The sequence below is a fragment of the Drosophila nasuta genome, chromosome 2R, assembly GCF_023558535.2.
Source record: "Drosophila nasuta strain 15112-1781.00 chromosome 2R, ASM2355853v1, whole genome shotgun sequence".
NCBI classification, from domain to species: domain Eukaryota; kingdom Metazoa; phylum Arthropoda; class Insecta; order Diptera; family Drosophilidae; genus Drosophila; species Drosophila nasuta.
The window spans coordinates 4221643-4243152 of record NC_083456.1 but is presented as its reverse complement, the minus strand read 5'-3'; the positions used below and the strand labels follow the sequence as shown (position 1 = coordinate 4243152).

Here is a 21510-nt window from a genome sequence, read left to right as displayed (position 1 = left end):
ACGTCTATGGTATATTTTGAATGCGGTACTATATCAATATACCAAATATACAATTTGGTATATTTTTAGTATTTTTGCAGTATATTCGGTATATTTTGAGAAAATACCGCAAAATATATTTCTTTTATTCAAAATGGGTAGCGGGTATCTCACAGTCGAGTACACTCGACTGTAGCTTTCTTACTTGTTTTTCGTTTTTATCTCTCAACTATACATTCATAAGTGCAAAAGTATACATGTATGTACATGCTTTGTACTTTTGGATTCATCATTCTATTTTCTTCACCTTAATACAATTAAAAAAAATGCTGTAGCGTTACAATTCGCCATTATTTTTCGTTCTTCATCTCTCCACTACACATTAAAATTGTCCTATTTTCTTCATCTTCGTATCGAAGGAATAACAAACAAAACTCTGTATTTTAGTGTATGTGTATAGGGACTAGCATGAGTTCATTCAATTATTTCAGCACAAGTCAATTTAAATTTACTGATATTAAAATGTACATTCAAAGTTATTTGAATAAATTAAATAAAAATAGAATGTACTGTATATGTATATTTACCAGTTGAGGAACTAGGCCCCTTCGTTGGCTTCGATGGCCGTGCGCTTTAAAATGTTTGCTTGCTTCGCCAATGGCAAACAAGCCATGCAAATTTGCTGTGGCAAACGTGCTGCGGCGCCATCTTGCGGCTCATACGACAAGCCAAAGCAAAAGGTGAGCATCTTTGCCACGGTTGTGCTGCTCTCTGGCCCAATCTCGATCTCACATTTCAGCGATTTGTAGTATTTACATGCCTGGGTACATACGCGGCAATTTAGCACCACGACCGCTTGGTTGCCGCTCATCTTGAAAAGAACAAGTGAATCAATTAAATAAGGCGAGTGGTTGTTTTGTTTTAAATTAATTCTTGTTATATTTCTTTACTTACTTTACAACTTGTCCGTTCTCTGTCAAAAATACAAAAGGGAAGAGATCTTAAAGAGCAGAGAGCGAAACACTTTTAGTGTGACCAGTTCACGGCTGTTCAAGAATCTTTTGTAATGAGAAATACCAAATTGGTATATTTCAATACACCTCCTCAAAAGATATTTTGAACAATAAAAAAAATTAGTATTACAATAATATTTTTATTCGGACAGTTGTATATTCTGGGAACAATAATAATGATTCATATTCATCTAGAAATAGTTTTACACAAATTAAAACAAACTAGTTCTAGGATTAAGGGAAACCCAGTAAAACCTTAATCAAATCATTGGTTAATCAATGATAATATGTAATATGTTAGAAATACTCACAAATAAAAGCACTGTGCTGTTTGGAGAACAGAATAAGACTGACTATTTCGTCAGTGGCAATTTATTACAAAAGGCATGAACATGTGTGTATGTCAGAATCTATGTATGAGTGTATTATCGTCAGAGTTGCATAGAGTATGCTTGGAGTTGCATAGAGTAGGCTTGTAGTTTCCGGATCGGCATTATTCCATGTGGCCGGAGAGAGGGGCATGTTAAATCCTCCCCCCCAGTCCGAAGAGAAGGCCATACAGTCAACCATAGGCGGGAATGGCCGGAACGGAGAAGGATGGCTCGGTGACGTGTTGTTGGTATATGCCACGAACTCCGACGATATTTTGAATTTTACAATTTTTGGGTTGTGTTCTTAATGTATTGTTTGTCGGTGTTATGGTTTCTAGGATGTTTACTCAGACACTTCTAGAAAAGTTTAGTTCAGTTTAGTTCAAGCTGTCCGTACTCGTACGCTTTCTCGATCGTCTCTGGCCTTTGGTTTCTAATGGCTGACCTAAGTGGGTCCTTAAATCCAACTAGGAATGTATTTAGGCAGAATCTTTCACGGCATGGACGCGAGGGAGTGTCCACTAGGGTCTGCTTCTCTGGCCAGTGACATCAATTCACTTCTTATTCTCGTGGCTGTGAAATATAATCTTCCCATACTGAGTCCATCCGGAAGAGTATGTAACTCTCTAACAGGCATTTCTTCTGTCTTCTTGCTGGAGTATAGTCGCTTGAGATTTGATTTAATGTCATCCCAACTGAGGAGTACATCGCAGACACTCAGTGCTTCGTCTGCTCTGCCTTTAATTTTGTTACGGATAGTTCCTAGCAAGTACTGTCCGCATGTTGCTTTGTCCACTGATCCGGCTAACAATAGTAGCTGTTCTACTCTACTTATAAATCTCTCAAGATTGTCAGGTGGGCCTTCATAGGTGGGTAATTGATGTACAAGGCCTAGTAATTGATGTAGATTCAGGCTTGTGCTTATAGGAATAGATGAATCCATAGCGTTGAATTATTATTTGTTTCTTACTCTTTCCTGTGTAATAGATATTAATTATTATCAAGAATTTCACAAGCGAAGGTAACACAAACACATACATATGTACATATTTACATGGGAAATAATGCCCACTTACTAAGGGTCGTAGTTGCTTTGGCTGACACAATCTGGTACGTTTTGCACTCTATAGTATATACTGAGTATAGTACCATATCAATATACCAAATATAAATTTCACTATATTTTTTTATATTTTGTGGTATATCAATTTAGTACTGTACTGTCTCTTTCTGATTAGATTTTCTACACAACCTTAGAAACTTGATTTACCATAATTATAAAACTATGAACATACTATGTATATTAGAGCATAATTGAAGAGCTATATTATGACTGCAACTCTTCTGAATTTACATATATATATATATATATATATATATATATTCAAAATGATTGCCCTGCAGTTCTGAGCGCTAGTTCGTTGCTGGGGAAATAAGCACATACTAGCAGACCACCACTACTTACAAAGTGGCACCTAGCAATGCGTTCTTTAATTTCCGTTTTTGTATGAAATGTACCCATGTAGTGATTGGCGAGGTAAGTACTTACCCATGGCCAATCGACACCTCCAGTTCTGCTGGGTAGATAGTTATGTTCCAGAGTTGCCACCAAGTTCATAAAGGGTGGCCCAACTTTCGGCCGTAACACGTGTTGCCACCATGGTAATATTAGTTTGGCAATAATCACAAGAATTGAATTTTCCCGAAAACGGCTTAACCGATTAGAATAAAACAAAAAGCAAAATATTTGTCTATTTGATTCGAATAGAATGAAATAGCGCGACATGGCCAATAAGTTGGGGATATATATGGGTAATAAATATGATAAATAGGTATGTGCATGATCGCCATTTTTTAAATTTGGCAACGTTTTGACTACTATAGGTAACGCGCAAAAATTCAAAAATGTGTACTATTCTACTAAAATGAGATTTTCTCGAAAACGAATATCACGATTTGAATAAAACAAATTGCAAAGTATTCGAATTTTTTATGTTTATATTATAGCAATGAGCGCCTTCTCAGACAAAGTCTAGGAGAGCGTATAATCGAAAATGTAAATGTTATTTTGAATTTTCTCGGAAACTATGATAATTAGCTATGTAGTATATATTGGGAAATGATACATATATTAATTATCTATTTTTTAAAGTATTGACCAATTATGTACATAGTCAAAATGTTGAAAAATCTGCAAAACAAAAATTCGACGCTAACTTTTTACTAGCTTTGCAGATGTTAAGCGTTGCCATGCCAAATTGAAATTTATTTGTAATTTTCGCAATAATCACAAAATTGAATTTTCCCGAAAACGGCTTAACCGATTTGAATAAAATAAAAAGCAAAATATTTGTCTACTTGATTCGAATAGAATAAAATAGCGCGACATGGCCTATAAGTTCTGCAAATATTAAGAATAATTTGATGATAGCGTTAACATAAAGTTTTGCCGCTAACAGTGATCAAGTAAACTGCAAAATTACGATTTAAATAAGAATATAAAATTGCGTATATTTATTAATTATAACAAAGTAATATATATATAAATAGAGTATTTAAATGTAATTTTAAATTATAGTAATATTTGTTTCATTTAGTTATTTTCTGCAAGTATTTGAAGTCCCGCCAAAGTCCAAATGGTGTTATTTAACACTGACTGGTTCCACGCTGGTTCCAGTGATTTGATGCACCTGCGAAATGAACTTGTTTTTGCGGGTTAGGAAAAGGTCAATTTTCTCAAAAACAGACGCACATAAATAAAACAAACAGTATCGACACTATCGATGGTTGGGCGCTATCGATAGTGCCATCAATAGCTGGCGTCTCTACTGTTCTGTGTAAAATCGTAATCAATTAAAAAAAATAAAAATACATGAGAAGCAAATTGGAATATGCAAGTTAAGAAGCAACACTTCCCAACATTAATTAAGCAGCCCTCGCATGCGCGGGCCGGCAACTTATTAAACGACCAGCGCGGATAAGTCTCATGTGCCGCAATGATTGTGCACCGTTATCCTTAGCAAGCAGCGACGGATTTGTAGCCAGTACTTTTCCACTCGCGATGCTTAGCTTTAGCTGTAGAGGTTTATTTTATAAGTTTTAGTTTAGAGCTACCCAGCAGCCATAGCGTACGAATAAACGCTTCGGCACTTGTTACATCGACTTAACATATTTTTTATTGGAAACTTCACTGAGCCACAAGGCCAGTGATTAAAGGGGAATAGTTTCCTCCAACATATTTCATCTCCCAGGATTCCCAGCGGACAGCGAAATCACAACACTGGAGCTGATGACTTTAATAACTTGCATGCTCTTCCTTCAGCAACCTCAGCAAATCAGCTTTGTCCAAGATTCAAAGCCACGCAAATTGCCAGTTAAGAAAAGCTCTGGGACTCATTAAGTGTACACCCGTCCCAATAATTTATCATCTGGATTTTTTTAATGGTTCCGCAAAGAACAAAAAATCAATTTGCAATTCTAGTATTCTCCTTCTATTTAATGAAAAAATTGCACATTTAAAAAACTATAATTTTGAGCTATTTTTTACTGACGGATCTGTTACAAGAACACATTCGAGTGAAGCCTTTTTGCACGAGAGGTCAAAGCACATAGCCAGTTATTACACAGACAAAGTACTGTCTTCAGTCTCTGCCGAACTCCTTGCAATTGACTAAGCACTTGATTTCGCCTTATCCAACAATCTTCCTCGTGTCGCTATTCTTACGGACAGCAAAAATAGCATTATCAACCTATGCAAAACAATCCACGACAATCATATTGCAGCCAGCATCATTGAAAAAATAAACCGGCATCACCATCTAAAGTTCATAGAAATTCATTACATTCCGGGACACTCCAACATCCCACAAAACACAATAGCCGATAATGCAGCCAAAAACGCACCCACAGAAGGCAGCTTCACATTGCTAAACTGTTCAGTCAAAGACGCAATCAACGAGATATACAAACGCATTAAAATGGAATGGGAAGAGGAGTATAACTCCTTCGTAGTTCGTAAACCTCGAGGTTTCTGTGACATCTTTTCAGCTTTAATCGAGAAACCCTAGTTTTCCAACAATAAATTCAATATGAAACCAAAAGACATAAAAACGATCAATCGCTTATTAAGTGGTAACGGCTTCGATAAGGCCACTCTTTTCAAAATGCATGTCACGTTGGACGACTTGTGCGATACTTGTGGAGTTATCGATAACGCTTCACATGCAATACTCAGCTGTTCAAAATACGATGCTGTACGTCAACGTTACCCAACACTGAGGAAACACAACAACATTCACGCCCTCTTGAAAGAAGGAAACGTTGAGCACATTAAAACCACCATAGACTTCGTAACAGAAACAAATTTGGACCTCTGATTGAACATTTCAATCAATTGCTAGTGGCGTTTTTCACCTTATAAAGGCGTCGACCAGTTCTCCGTCGGGTGCTTAGGGAGCGGCCAAATATGTAATTCCCCCCTGCCCTTGGGTCGGGAGGTAACTTAAAACACAAAAAAAATAAAAATAAAAATAAATATGTATGAATCGCTTTTTAAAAAGAGGTACATATGTTAAATATAAACGAATGACGAATGTCCGTAACACCTAGTGAATCAAGTACAGACATGCTGGACTGCGATTGCAAAAGCACAGGCTTTGAAAGGATTCTGTACCAGATAGTACTACTCGACTACAAAAAAGAGTAATATTTCTCAACTTCTTGTTCATATACATACAATTATCTATAATTGTATCATGGTTCAACGATACTCCGCTCTTTACGTCATCGATATCCCATACGTTTGATCAGTATACCGATATTTCGGCATTTTGACAATATGCATAATATGCATTGCATATCTTCATGTCAGTTGTAGTTTACAATTATGCTTTATTCAGTTTATAGCTTATTCTAAAAGGTTTTAAATATGAAAGAATCAAGTAATGTTTAGGTATTTAAGTAAGCTGTGCATTTTTGAGCCACTGCCACTATATTGTACTGTACTGTAAAGCAAAAGTAATGTTTTTGCTTCTCAGTTTTTATCAGAAAATAATCAAGAATTTATGTGCATAGATTCTAAAAAATTACAATTGTAGTATAATAAGCTCGATATAGTATCATTGAATTCTGCTGCGATTATGGCTCAGTACGCTCCGTTTATTCAACCCTATATAGAATACAATCAGAATGGTTGGGGACCATGTGAAGTGCCCGAGCTAGAGGTGCCTTATCAGCCATTTTGTAAGAGCGATCGCCTGGGCAAGATCAGTGATTGGATGGTCCCGGTGCAGGACAAGAAATATTCTAGCAAGTATGCCTCGACATTTGGCAACAACAGTCAGTATGCGTATTTTCATGAAGATGATGATGCCACCTTCCACTTGGTGGATGGCAACAATTTGCGAGACTTGAAACCTTATCAACGCAATCGCTATCGTCCCAATCAACGCAACAATTTGCGTGGTCATGGACGCAACGCTCGGGGCAACACAGTTGGTGGCGGAGGAGGCGGTGGTGTTGGCCTTGGTGGCGCTGGACTTGGTGCTGGCAATAAGTATGGCAAGGGGCGGGACATGCGTCGTGGTCATATGGGTCGTCGCTTTATCCGAAATGCGCCAGTGCGTCTGCGAGAGAGCTCTGTTGTGGTTCGTTCCGACTGGGTGTCTGTGGAGGAGATTGATTTCCCTAGGCTGTTGAAGTTGTCGCTGCCGCACATTAAGGAGGGCATCGATGTGGCCACTTGCGGCAGTTTGGAGTACTATGATAAGCAGTGCGATCGCATTAATGTGAAGAAGGAGCGACCTTTGCAGAAGATCGATCGCATCATCACTGTGCCCGGCACTATAGATGATCCCATCATCCGTCGACTGTCAAAGACAATGGGTACTGTGTTTGCCACAGACGATATAATAGCCTCCATCATGTGCTGCACTCGTTCCGTTTACTCCTGGGACATTGTTATCGAGAAGTTGGGCTCGAAGATTTTTCTTGATAAGCGTGACAATGCCCAATTCGATTTGTTGACCGTGAATGAGACGTCGCTTGAGCCACCGCAGGATGAAGATGGATTTATTAATTCTCCGCAGAGCTTGTCCTTGGAGGCAACGTTGATTAATCACAATTTTAGTCAGCAGGTGCTCAAGCTTGGCGATCAGGAGCCCAAGCACAAGTTCGAAGAACCAAATCCCTTCGAAGCACCTGGGGTTGAGCTAGCCTCCGTTGCTTATCGCTATAAGCAGTGGAAACTGGGCGACGATGTGGTTGTCATTGTGCGTTGCAAGCATAATGGCGTGATGAAGACTCCTGGCGGGGAACTGCAGTTTCTTTCCATCAAGGCACTCAACGAGTGGGATTCAAAGGTGGCAAACACCGTCGAGTGGCGCCAGAAATTAGACAGTCAACGTGGCGCGGTTCTTGCCTCGGAATTGCGCAACAATGCGTGTAAGCTGGCCAAGTGGACTGTGGAAGCGGTGCTCGCTGGTTCAGATCAACTTAAAATTGGATATGTTTCGCGAGTCAATCGTGAGTATCCCTCATAGTGATCTTTAGTTTTTTTAAGCCTCTCTTTTATTTAAGGCAAAGACCATTTGCGCCACGTTATACTGGGCATGCAACAGTTTAAGCCGCTAGAGTTTGCCACACAAATCAACCTAAATATGGACAATGCTTGGGGTGTGCTACGGTGCCTTATCGATATTGTAATGAAGCAGCCGGATGGAAAGTTTCTGATCATGAAGGATCCAAATAAGCCGATGATACGCATTTACGAAATACCAGAAAATGCCTTTGACTCGGATGACAACGAAAATGAGGATACCAGTGAGGACAAACCATTTACCAAATAGATAAAACGTTACAGTATTTGTTTCTATTCCATAACATATAATTTGCACATATAATATTTTAAGTATTCATTTCAGATTATACATTCATTAATACACACAGTCATCTGTTAAAAATAGTAGTGTAATCTAATAAAATGTCATTTCATGACATATTTATTTGTTTTTTCATTTGCCAGTTTATAATAAGTTTTTGGGCACCTCATAAAATTGAGATGTTTTATATTTTCTCATTTTAGGCTGCACATTCGTTTTCTTATATATACATATTCGATATTATAACTTTGTCCCAACAAGAAATGAATGTATGTATCAGGCAGAAAAAAATATTTCCAAGCCCATACATTTTTCTTCAATTTTTTTGGGAACTTTTTTAATTGTTGCACGCAGCTTACGTAATTGTCGAATAGTAAGTGTAATTTTGAACACACATAGAATAATACTTACAGCCCTTATAACTCGTGGAAGTGCACTTTGGGCCGGATTGACGATTTGGTGGCATTAAATCGAATATTGCATTTATCGAGCTGAAATTTGGCACACTTCAATAATAGACCACTCTAAATATTTAAGCAAACTTCCAAGTAAGTGTGACCACGCCTACTCCAACTGCCCATATAGACATCATGACGTATACGTGATATTTTATTTTAATTTCTTTTATTTTATTGTCACAAAAAACAGCTGTTCAATTACCTGACTTTAAAAATCTATAGAAATTGCAAGGTTGCATTTTAAACAAAAATATTTATTTATACTTTCTATCTAGGGTATCTAGTTTAAATATACAAGTATAAAATAAAAATTAACATTTTCTTCCATAAAATTTTGGACTTTATGCCATCAAATCGGCATTCTCTTAGAAATGCTTGTACAGATACGTATTTGAAATTAATTTAATTTATTTGTTTTTCTCTAGGTGAACCTTGTTCTGTAAATGCCCATATATACGTAAGTGGTTTTGTTTTCGCTTGACTTAATATCTAATTTAATGAGATCAAATCATTTTGAATGTTTTCAGATATTCGAACTTGCTACCAAATAAATGTTTAGTCGCATTTGACTAATAGTTACCCTCGAGTTGCGAATCCAGATAAATGAGCTCCTGACAGGCTCCAAACACAGGAGACAGCTGCGCTTGACTGGCGCTAAACAATGGAAATAAATACAATTTAAATCGAGTTTTTGACCAAAGGAACAAACGCGTACATACGGACAATACATATGTTAGACAGTATACATGAACGCATACACACATCTGTGTGCATTCATTTCCCCAGCTTTCTACACACTTCCCCGGCAGAGTTCCATCTCAGGAGAGTCACAGTTTGATGATAACATGTCCGCATCAATCATTGCGGTTCTGCATACACATACAAAGATATACAAAATGAAAATGAAACCAAGTTAAATAAATGTTCATTGTCAGCATGTGTAGCATATAGATGACATTTGACATTCCCACTTCCCAACAACACACGCTCACACACAATCGCAATCACATATTCCCACATACAGTAGGTAAATGTTGAGAGGGAGAGTGCGAGTAATTGAACTATAGTCTCTTGTTTAGCTGGAGATGTCTCAGGTTCGATAAATCACAAAATGGCATCAATCAATGCAAATTTCGAGGAATTTCATTGTATTGTATTGACTGTGTCGCATAAAATATTGTGTAACACTAAAGAGGCTTGCAGCAAGAGAGAGAGAGGGAGAGAGAGAGAAAAAGAGAGTTTAATTAAATTGTTGTGGCTGCCACACGATTTAAGTTTGGTACAAATTCAATTACAATCTAATTATGTGCCTAATTGCTATCCTGTCATCCACTAAACCCTTGGGAACACAGTCGTAAACAAAACTCAACCTAACAGCAAAAATATTTTCCACAAATATGCAAAACTAAAAATCCTTGAAATTTGCCTGTTGAATGAAGTTTTATGTATGAATAAAATCAATTTGATAGGTCATTAAATTCAAATGATTTAATTGTTTTAAATAGTCAACTGTGGTTGTTCACTCTCATATGTTAAATAAAAGGTATACATTTTAGATGCTTGTCATATGTTTGTCTGTATTTGTTTAGGCAATTTAAATACTATTGACATTTGTTTGGATGCTACTTTAGCCATAAGTTAAAGCTGTTTTAAGTGTTAGAGATTCAAACAATCATCGAAAAAATGAGATTTATTGTGGGAGATCAACTAGCAGGTACCCTTTCAATAGAAATAATTTAAATTTAATTCTCAACAGCAGCAATTGGGCAATTTTTATCTATTCTGATAAATTATAAAATATCAATATTTTTTATGAAATGTAAAATACAGGGAGAGAAAGGAGTGTGAAATACATAGCTCATGTCATTATTTTATAGTTATTAGTCGCAGTTAAAAATGAAATATGTCTTGTGAGCAGTCATAACAGATTTCAGGCTATACAACAAATGCAGGGTAGCGAAGCACTTGAGTGTTATTCAATTAAAACATTTTGTTTGCAAAATCAACATATCCGTTGAAGCAACAAAATGACTTTTGTTGATGGTTTAAAGTGGTTGCCACAGTAAAGTTATTGCGTTTGGTTAGCTGCCTCAGTGGCTGTTGGTGGGGTTCCCCCTCGATTCCTCGGCCCCTTTTCTCATGGACTTGCTGAGCTGCTCTCTATGCACTGGACATTTCAAGGTCTGCGCTTGGCTAACCACGCTGTTGAAAGGCGTTTAACAAACTGCGCAGTTGGCAACGCAATGGGAAGCTGCAGCAACTCCAAAACCAACTCAAGTGGCGCCCCGATGCAAAACTTTTGCGCATTTTATCCTGCATATTCAGGACTACTCGTACACTGTATGATGGGCTGAGGAGTTCGGCTGGAGGAGGTTGTGACTGTTGTGAGGGCTGCGGGCTGTTGGCTGCTCACTGCGAAGCCAGTGGCACTCAGCCGAAGGCATTTGCATATGCAACCGCAACCGCTGCTGCTGTCGCTTCTGCCCCGCTTCATACAGCTTGCCACCAATCCCAGGCCCGAGTGCTAAATGTAAAGTTAAGCGTTGAATGAGGGCGACAAATTGCAAATTAAACTCTTTTGCATTTTACACACATGAAAATAGTTGTAAATAAAAATTAAACTTTTTCCACAACTGCAAATTGAATTTAGCTTCAATTTAGTATGAATTCCCCACATTCAATCTCTTCAAATGCAACATCGCCTGCTCGATGTTTCCCTCAAATGTTCAACATTAGTGCCGGCGGCCTTTTAACCGTTTAAGCAACAAATCTGCCAAATGTCAAGCTGAACCTTACCCTATACATAGTATCCAGCTCCATTCCCATTTTTCTACTCTCTGCCTAACAAGAAGTCAAGAACAAAAAAATAAATAAAAAAAAAGAAAAAAAGGCCCTCTAGCGTTTTCCCTTTACTGCGGAATTTGAAAAAGAGTTTAGAATTGGCTTGGAGTATAAACTTTTGGATTCCTTGGATTTGCGTTGCCTTTTGGCATATTTAATTTGGCGACTTCTGTCAGTTGCGTTGGTCCAAAAGACATTGGCCATGTCAATTTTCTAACTGTTTGCGAAAGTACCGTTAACTTTTCAAATGCAGCTCATTTAAATATCATTTGTCAAGTAAACTTTTATCCCCACAATCCAGCAGTTAAACTCGGACTTAACCTTTTAGAAGTGGGCCGAAGTACCAAACTCATTTCAACGTTTTCTTTGATTGAGATGGCGTTCATTCTATTTAATATTACACTTGAAATAATTAATTAGTAGCTTGGTTCTTATTAATGATCACGAAAGTAAGATGCAAGAATCTAAATTAAACTTGATCCACGCATATGGCTATATCGTTTCGGCTGTTGTATATATGTACTTTAAGGGGTCCAAAATGTCGCATTCTGTCCATTACATATATTTTTGCTAGGAACAAACTTATATATATCATAATTTATATATATAAATTGAATTATGGAAAATACATATTATGGAAAATTTAATTTTTAGAGAATCTATATTGTAAACTTGAAAATATGTCAATAATATTTGACATAATAAAAGTTCAGTGCAGACATCACTGTATCGAGTGTTAATCATTACTTGAGGAAATATGTATGCAAAAAATGTATGCCTCCTGTGAGAATTGAACTCACGACCCCTGGTTTACAAGACCAGTGCTCTGCCACTGAGCTAAGAAGGCTTCTTGCGTTATGCCACTAAAAAAGTCAACAAATGTGGAACAAGTATCAATGATCACACCCTTATGATAACAATAGAAGATATCATATCATAGATACTATCGTAGTTCATTATCTAAAACATATGTTTGATGTTAAGAAAATTAACAATAATGGAGAATTGGATGTGCTAAAAAGTAGCAGAGCTATAAATTGAATTTGAACCGATCTTCAGTGATCTAGTTAAGCGAGAACTTTTTTATATAAAATGAGTTTGGTTTTAATACAAATTTTTGTTCCCGCGACTCACAGGGTCATTTGAGTCTGCAGGAAATGTATGTAATAGTAGAAGTCATCACCGATCCTATAAATTATATATATTCTTGATCAGCGTCAACAGCCAAGACGATATAGCGATGTCTGTCTTACATTCTGTCCGCATGACTATAAGAGATAAGCCGACAGCCCTTTTTATTTTTCCGCGTAGATCAAGCTTATTCGGTTTTTGCTACGTCCACATCATAATAGCAGAATGTTTTGCTTTTATTAGTAAGTAGTGGGTAGCTCACAGTTTCACATACTAAACTGTAACTTTCTTATTTGCTTCACATTTAATTTTAATACAAATTTGTGAGCATTAAAATAGTTGAAAACTACAGGAATGTTGGGTACTGTATTACTTTAGCAAATTGCGAATAAAATATTAAAAATTTCTATTTCGATGTAGACTATGGTTTTGAATACTTCTTGCGGAAACCACAATCCTCGCTAGCCGCAAAGACAAGAGAAAGAAGAACATCAACAAATTTTCACCGTCAATTTGCAAATTTGTAACAATAGTGATAATTTTTCTCAACCGCTGAACAGAACCATAAAACTTTTCCAAACATTTTGACAAAGTTTTCGGGCATCCAATTTGATGTTCCTTGCGCTCTCCTGAGCGAAACGTTGAGCAAAAGTTTTGAAAAATGTTGAAATATATGAAGCAAAGTGTAAAAAAAAAAACGAAATAAAATAATAAAAAATGTGAATATAATTCGAAGGGCTTATAGAAGGAGGAGTCTAGCTGCAATATGCCGCCTTGGTATGCTTAAATCATTCATATTCAACCAGAACTGTAGTTCGAGTTGGACTGAGAAAGGCGGGAGAAGAAAATCATTGCACTGACACTCTGCACAATGGCTGTAAAAAGTTTTCAACCAGACTGCCTCCCAGCCGTTCGCCTGCATTGCATTGCATTGGATGATGGGTAAAGAATTATCGCCCGCCAGGCCGGAAATCATTCCTGCTTTCCGGCTGCATCTCACACAGATTTTAGCCCCCAGCTTCTGGTCTGAACTGCCGGCTCCCAGTTGCCAGCTTCTTATAGCCACAGAACATTTTTCATAGCTACCGCTGGGACCTCCAGCTGGCAATTGAGTAACTTCTGTTCTACACATTTCTAATTCGTTTCCTCGCCCCAGACATTCACATACACACCCTTCAACCCCGCTGCTCTCCCTTTATCCATTCTTATCCGAAGAGTAACCTCTGTGAATGCAGCCGTCGCATTTGGCAAGTTCGATGCCTGTGCCATTGGCATCCATCCGGTTGCCGTTGTCTGCATCTGCCCATTGACTGAGCTGATCTGTGGATTGTGGGTCACACGGGTTAGGTTCGGCTCTATTTTGGTTTGCCACGTGGTGTGGTGGAGGAGAAGAGTAAGGTTGTGTCAGAGTGTTAGCCATCTGGCTGACTGGTTCGCAAATCTCAAATTAAATTCATTGAATAGTTGTCAAAATATTCCAACGCCCGTAATTGGATTTTGGCTCGTGCCACATGTGCACTTAGCACTTTTGAATAATTTCAACCGAAATTTGGGGTACTTTTGTTGTTTGTTGAAAAAATTCTTTAATGAGAAATAAAACTTGCAATCTGAAGAAGAATTTGTAATTAGATTGATGTCTGATTCGAAATGAGTTTGAAAGGTTTAAAATTTATTACGTATACTTTAATCACATCTTAATCTGCTTTAATCTATTTCATTAAATGGCAATGAATAATTACAATATTTCATATTTGCCTAAAACATTGTGATTATTATGACTAACTTAAAATGTTTAAAATAAATTTGCATTAAATCGATATTCCTTATACATTCTATGAATGCACTTATGGTTGATTTCATTTCGAGAATGCTAACGTCGAAGTTTTCATAGTTTGAATTTCAATACTTACTTTGTTTTCACTTATCTGCTGTGTTTCTGAGAAATTCAAATTGTGATACAAATTTGTTTCTCTTCTCGATTGAGGGAGTTTTAAGACAAAATTCACTCGTTCCATTTGATCTAATTTTTGTGATTATTCTAATCAGGTCTTTCTGTGGAATTCTCCGACTTTTCACAAACTGTGGGATGCAATGTGTGGGGGCTTTACAAAGTGTGGAAAAAAGTAAATCAACAAGTTGTTGAAGTTCAACGCACACCGTCAGAATATTTTAAGCTCGACGAGCTCTTAACTGCTTAAAGTTTTCAACATAAATATTAAGTAACGCACGGTGTAACATACAAACACACACCCACATACACACACAGACAGACTAGCTCACAGCATAACACAGCAAAATGCACAAAGCATAAGAATAAGGTAAAAGAACTGAAAACCAAATTCAACACAGGTAAAAAGAAAACAGACGCACAACAAAGTTGGTTTACTTTTTTGTTTTTTTCTTTTTTCTGTTTCTGCTTCTTTTGTGCATTTTGCCAAAAGCATGAAAATCGATTACCTGTGCGAAATGGAAAATACCCATGTATACATAAGAGTGTATCTGAGAGGGGAGAAAAGAAGCTTCCCCTCGAATGTGTGGCTTATTGGGGAAGGAAAGCTGATTGTTTTCCGTAAGCAGACTTTGCATAAACGAATGTGAATACATTTCAACAAAACAACATTCAAATTACGAATTATATTCCCCAAGGTGTTTGAGTGGAATGCAAATGTGAGCCAATACAGCTTAAATGCTTTTTGATTTCTTTTAATTTCGCATTCTCTGCGATTGATAAGGACAAATGAATACTTCTCGCACTCATCCTCACTCGAAACAGTTAAGCAGTCAAACAACCAGGCTGATGGCCAACAGCTATCAGCCATCCAGCCAAGCAGACAAAGATCCGTCAGATTCAACTCGTTGATTTCGATTTCAACTTAAGTGCAACTGGCTAAAGTTTTTTAGAGCACGAAAGACAATTTGCAATGATTTTGTTCAATTGCTTGCCATCACTTGGCTTTGTCTTAGCAATTTTTCTCGGCTGGTCGTCTTCATGTTGTAGTGTGTATACACTTTAAAAAGTATCGACTGTTTACTATGAATGAAATTAAAACCAAATTAGAATGAAAGATCCAACGTGGTCGTATTTATTTAGGAACATACTTTTGTGTATTTTTGCGTTTTTCATTTATTATTTTCCTTGATACTTGAAGTAAATAATTACAGACTCTCTGAGAGGGGCGACTGTTGACTTAAATATAATAAATTTAGAAGAGTATTAAATCGGCAACATTCGCATATCAATATATAATGCGTCGTTTCATTTCTTTTATTTGCAACAAATTAGGTTTTATCCGTGTGTCCTTGCATTGCACAGAAGAGCCTTGGCCGGTAGCTGATGCAGTGACAAAGTGCAGGATGATGATGTTCTTAGCCTGTCTTCGTATCGCTCACAATGTTAGCACAACATGGGGATACAGATACATCTCTAAACACAGCAACAACAACAAACTGTTCACGTGTGTATGTTCTGGTATGTGTTTGCACAGAGTTGTACACAAAATTAAATTCCAGTCTACCCAATGGCCAATCCTTACCTCATTGCAATGTGCGGCCAAATGCAAGTATGTTGGCATTGGCAAAATTTCCAGCATGGCAACAGAGAAAAGAAAAACGAAACACTTGCAACACATTTCCACTTCGGCAAAATTGACCCAAAGTCCGTTGATGGCTCGTTGGCAACTTGTGTGTGCATTCACTCCATACTCATGCTCATGTCCAGACACTCAATCTCGTTGCCATTCGCCAGGCCAGAGCAAGTGTCAAGAAAACGATCAAGTGCAACACTTGTTGGCGTCACAAAAATGCATCTCAAGTTGATTTTGATAAAGTTACGCGAACAATGTGAACAGCTCTTGGCATCTGTACAGATTTCTGTTGTTTCCCCTTTTTTCTGTTTTTTCTCACATATTTGAGTTGGCCAGGGTAAATATGCAGGAGCAGCAGCAGCCGCAGGTTGAGGTACTTTCAAAATGGAATTTATTTTATGACTACCAAATACTTAGCAAATTTTTTAAGGGCAATTTGAAACAACATAGCTTCAGTGGTTTACGCTATGAGAAGCTGTGAGATGCACTGCAATAAATATTTTAAGAGAATTGTTTAATTTTAAGAACTTCTTCTACTGAATACTTTAGTTGTTGATGATTGTTATCATAATTTCATATGTGTTATTACAAAATATTTCTTGGCATAAATACTAAAAATATACCAATGGCTAATTTGGTATATTGATATAGTACTACATTCAAAATATACCATAGACGGCAAAAGTATTTCTTAAGTAAATTCTACAATTTTTATCCTACAAGTGCTGTTCAAAAAAAGTACATAAAAAAATAGAGTTGGAGATGCCTCCTTCATGTAAAATATATATATTCTTCATCAGCGTCAACAGCAGAGAGGATATAGCCATGTCCATCTCTTACATATGTACATTTCATAAAGGCACAAAGTTATAGTACTCTTCTACCCTATGGGTAGCGGATATAAATTCATCATATCGAATTTTCTACATAAATACTAAACAAGTTGATATTCCATTTTCCATTCGAAGAATTTTGAAAATTTTACATAGTTGCAAACTTTGAAATATATTTTTGCAACTTATTGAACGCGAAGTGAAAAAATATTGTCACTCTATTTGATGTATTATATTTGATTGCTGCAGGTTAAGCACACATTACTTACTCGATACTCATTTTGAATTAAAGCAAATATATAAATATATATAAATAAATATATGAACGGCCAAATTTGGTATATTTATTTAGTACTGCATTCAAATTATACCGTAGAGTACTAAAATACCAGATTGTTAGCTAAATCAGCTAAGACCCGTTTGCAGTACTTCGACAAATTTTATCGTTAGTTATAATTGTGGCCGTAACAAAAATTTGAAACAATCTTGCAACCATAATAATATTAACCAAAACTGTTGCCAAATTTCTAAAAATTATTTCATTCCTTTTAGCCAGAAATTAAATCTCTCTCTCTCACTCTTACAATTCGATAATCTAAATAGTCCTGTTCAGTAGAAGAAAGTTTTATATAAATTATTATTATGATTTATTTGTATTTTAATCAAAATTGGTTCCCATGAAAATAAATCACGTTTTAGCACAAACAAGGACATTAATATAATGACTTTTTTGTAGGACACAAATACTAGCACCAAGTTATTATATTACTACTCTTTTAACATAAATGTGCAGTATTACCATTCAGCCTAATAAAATTATTAAGTCATGATTATAATTAGTCAATGCATTTTTTTATGAGTAGTAAATTTAAATTCCTTAACATCGTGTTCGTACTTGATTCTATGGCTCTAACATATATCGTCATATATTTTAGTCAACCATGCCATGTAACTTATCTTGTGTCCTTGCTACCGTCTTGCCAATACATATATCATATTTAATGTGTCTGAAATTCTTGTTGTCGCTCTTGCTGTCTCTTGTTCTCTTCCCTTATTTAGCTTAGTGTGTCGCTTTCCTTGTCTAGTGTCTCAATTTTCCCTCTTTTTGCCCTTTTTGTGGCACCACTTACTTCCGCGCTTTAATGTCCACCATAAACTCAGCTTTACCGTCCTCCTTGCCAAAACAAAATGCTGCATCGACTCAACTCCCCCTTGACACCTTCTCAGTCTCCACATTTATGTCTCTGTCGACGCACGAATGAGTGTGTCAAGTGCCAGGCGTTTAATGAGCTGATTTGAATTAAATTTTATGTGCACAAGCGCATTAAAAGCAAAACTAGTGCCAAGTACCGTAATGTACGATATGTTTGCCTACACGTACATATGTATGTAATATATGTATGTAATATACATATAGTTGACACACATGCGAACTCGACTGACTAACTAACTTGTCATTAAACTTAATCGATATATTAAATTATGAACATTTTATAGATTCGATACGTCGTACAGAATAACACTTGTCTAGTTCTGGGCTTGCGTAAATTATGGGTGAAGGCTTATTGTACCCAAATTTAATAAATAAACTTTATTATTGATGTGAGCTCTTATAGTCACCGAGATCCAAGTACAGACAGACGGAACTGCCTAAATTAACTCGGCTGTGTTGATCCTGAACATGAATAATGGGTCGAAGTTGGCTTCTAATGCTTGCTTGTTACACAAAGTCAAATCCTTTTTATAGTATATTGATAAACGAAATATTTTCAGTATATTTTTACCATTTTCAGTAGTATTTATTTGACATATTTTAACAATAACAATAAATACTACTCCGATTTTTGTTGTAAGTTTGTAACGGGTGTCTCACACTTACTTGTTTTATAATGACAAGTTTTAGTTAACCTTTTTCCGAAGTAATTTTAGTACGAGATTTAAAGCAGTTGGAGTAGAAAAAAAAGAACACTAAAAATATAGCCTTCTACGACTTGCACAGTGTTAATATTTCAGAGTAACTGAGTAAATGAGAGTAAATGGACCTCGCTTAATGGTCTCTTTGTTTTACGACATTTTATACCAACATTCTTCTTACCATTAAAACTTAAAGAAAAATACGAGACAAGCATGCAATTTTTCACATTAAATTTCTTCGGTTAATGAATCTTTTTGAATATAATTGCCTCATATGTACTTAATAGATTTTTGAGAGGCTCGGCTGTTGATACTGATCGAGACAATAAATACTTTACAAAGTTTGAGGTGTCCTCCCATATATGTGTCATTCGTTGAAATGGGGTAACGGGAGTAAAAATTGTGGCGTTATATAATTTATTAACATTGTGGATAATTTTCATTTTCACACTGCTCGCATGGCATCTAGGAACAATGACACTCATTAAATATTTTACGCTAATCAGCAAAAATGAAATCTGCACCTGCTTCCAGTTATTATTCAGATGTGGTGATGCTGGGAACAGGAGACAGGAGTCGGATAGCGGGAAGAGAGAAGAGATGAGGGGTATGCAATGGCGATGGCAGTAGCGTCGGCGGCGACGCCTGTCAACTGAATTTAACATGACATTTGCTTAATTTGAATTTAAATACCTTCTTGTGCGCAGAAATTTTCAGCGACAAAAAACAAGAGGAACAAGAGAGTCAAGTAGATAAATCTGACACACGAAAATGTGGCAAATAGTGGGGGCTATGTTTTGGGTAGGGGGTCGAAGAGAGAAACGTTTGTTGCTGACAAAAAAAGAAAAGGAAAATCAAGCTAAAATAAGCGAAAAACATGTTGGATGCGCTAAAAACTGACGTTGCGCAAAGGGAAAGCTTTGTGTGTTGTAGATGTGGATGGAGGTGGTGAGGGAGGTGTATTCTAGATGTCGGTGTGTGCGAGTGTGTGGTGGTCACATCACCTGGTTGCTCTCTGGCCGCTCACTAAATAAGAAATTATTATGAGCATGCTGAGCAATGTTGTTGCCGCGTGCCACAAACACCAGCAGCGCCATGTTGAGCTTCCTCTGACACACACAGACACGGGCACAGACAGGAAGTGCCACACACGTGTGTTTGTATTTGTGTGTGTGTGTATGTGTGTTGGCCAACTTTCATAAACGACAAAACAGACGCCAACAGCAGCAACAACATTTACGAAAAAAAAGTTGGCGTGCCAAAACAGGCGCATAGACACGAAAAGGGAAGTTGACCGCTCGCCGCCTCCATTTGTCTGTGTGTGCACGTTTCTGTACGCAAGTGTGTGTGTGTGTATCTGTGTGTTATTTAATGTATCCTGGATTTATTGTGCTGTTTCCTTGTTGTCGTTGTAGCTGCTGCTGCTTCTGCCGCGTTTGCTGTCGCGCATTAAATGTACATAAACTTCTCTTCTTTTTTTTGCCAGGAACCTGTTTCGCTTTTTAGCCTTGTGTGTGCTGGTGTATGTTGCATGCCGCTTGTCAGAACTGCGCTCGTTTCCGCTTGGTCTTGAAACCTGCAAAAAGGCACACACATGTCCTTATGCAGATGTCTGTCTCTGTGTATGTTTCCTTGCCGCTGGCTGAATTTTTGCAATTTACAGCACGAAAAAGACGTCGCCTGTCTGACATTATTATGCAGCAACGGCGTCGGTGACGGCGACTTTCGCCCTGCGGCCCATCATGTGTGTTTCCGACGACGCCCATCGCAGCAACTCCCAACGTAGCAGTTACCTAGGCGGAAATATATGTCCATACAATTCCCATATTCAATGTCAATTCGTAATCGAATAATACTCTCATCATTTATTAAATGTAATGAGATGTTAATGAAGATTTAAATTTCTGACCTTTGCTGGTACTCCACTTCGGATACTTGATATCAGTTTGTGTGCTTGGCTTTTCTTTTTTCTAGTTACCGCATTGTCGGGCCAAAGTGACAGCAAGAGTCTTAAACTCTGCTCTGTTTGTGTCGACCTGCCCCCCTAAGCACATCTGCGTCTGATTGTGCTTTGCAATACGAAACTTTTTGCCAGCAAAACACCACAACTGGCACAATATATGAGAAAGCAAACGATATAGACAGAGAGAAGGGTGCTGAGCTGTACATGTACTGCACACATGCGACACACAGTTAAACATAAACAAATGACACTGACACTGTCACACGGGGCGTATGATTTCCCTTGTTAGCGTGCACTTGTCCCGCATTTAGGAAGCCATAAACAAAACAGCTACCACGCATGGATGAAGCATTGTAAGAAGGTCGACAAAAAGTGCAAGTCACGATATCTAATCTCAGTCATCGCTTTGTCTAAGCTGTCTGTGATTCTCCGCCATCCAGGCATGCTGGCCTTCTGCGGCCATTTCTGGGTTCTGCTATGATTTAAGCATGTGTGTAAAAATATAACAAATAAGAAAGCTACAGTCGAGTGTGCTCGACTGTGAG

The 21510-nt window shown here is 37.3% G+C and overlaps 1 protein-coding gene, 1 long non-coding RNA gene and 1 other non-coding gene across 4 annotated transcripts; 2 read left to right on the top strand and 1 right to left on the bottom strand.

The window, feature by feature from the left end:
* Positions 1-6383: 6383 nt before the first annotated feature.
* On the top strand, positions 6384-8326 carry LOC132786649 (eukaryotic translation initiation factor 3 subunit D-2). Its single transcript, XM_060793234.1, has 2 exons — positions 6384-7885; positions 7940-8326. The coding sequence occupies exons 1-2, from the start codon at positions 6502-6504 to the stop codon at positions 8206-8208; spliced, it is 1653 nt and encodes a 550-aa protein (XP_060649217.1). The 5' UTR covers positions 6384-6501; the 3' UTR covers positions 8209-8326.
* A 113-nt stretch (positions 8327-8439) lies between these two features.
* On the top strand, positions 8440-9627 carry LOC132787190 (uncharacterized). Of its 2 annotated transcripts, none has more exons than XR_009632519.1 (3): positions 8440-8614; positions 9125-9156; positions 9227-9627. It is a non-coding gene; the product is annotated as an uncharacterized LOC132787190 (long non-coding RNA). The 2 variants fall into 2 exon arrangements; XR_009632518.1 differs by lacking the exon at positions 8440-8614 and adding an exon at positions 8690-8789.
* A 2688-nt stretch (positions 9628-12315) lies between these two features.
* Trnat-ugu (transfer RNA threonine (anticodon UGU)) lies at positions 12316-12387 on the bottom strand. Its single transcript has one exon. It is a non-coding gene; the product is annotated as a tRNA-Thr (tRNA).
* Positions 12388-21510: the final 9123 nt, after the last annotated feature.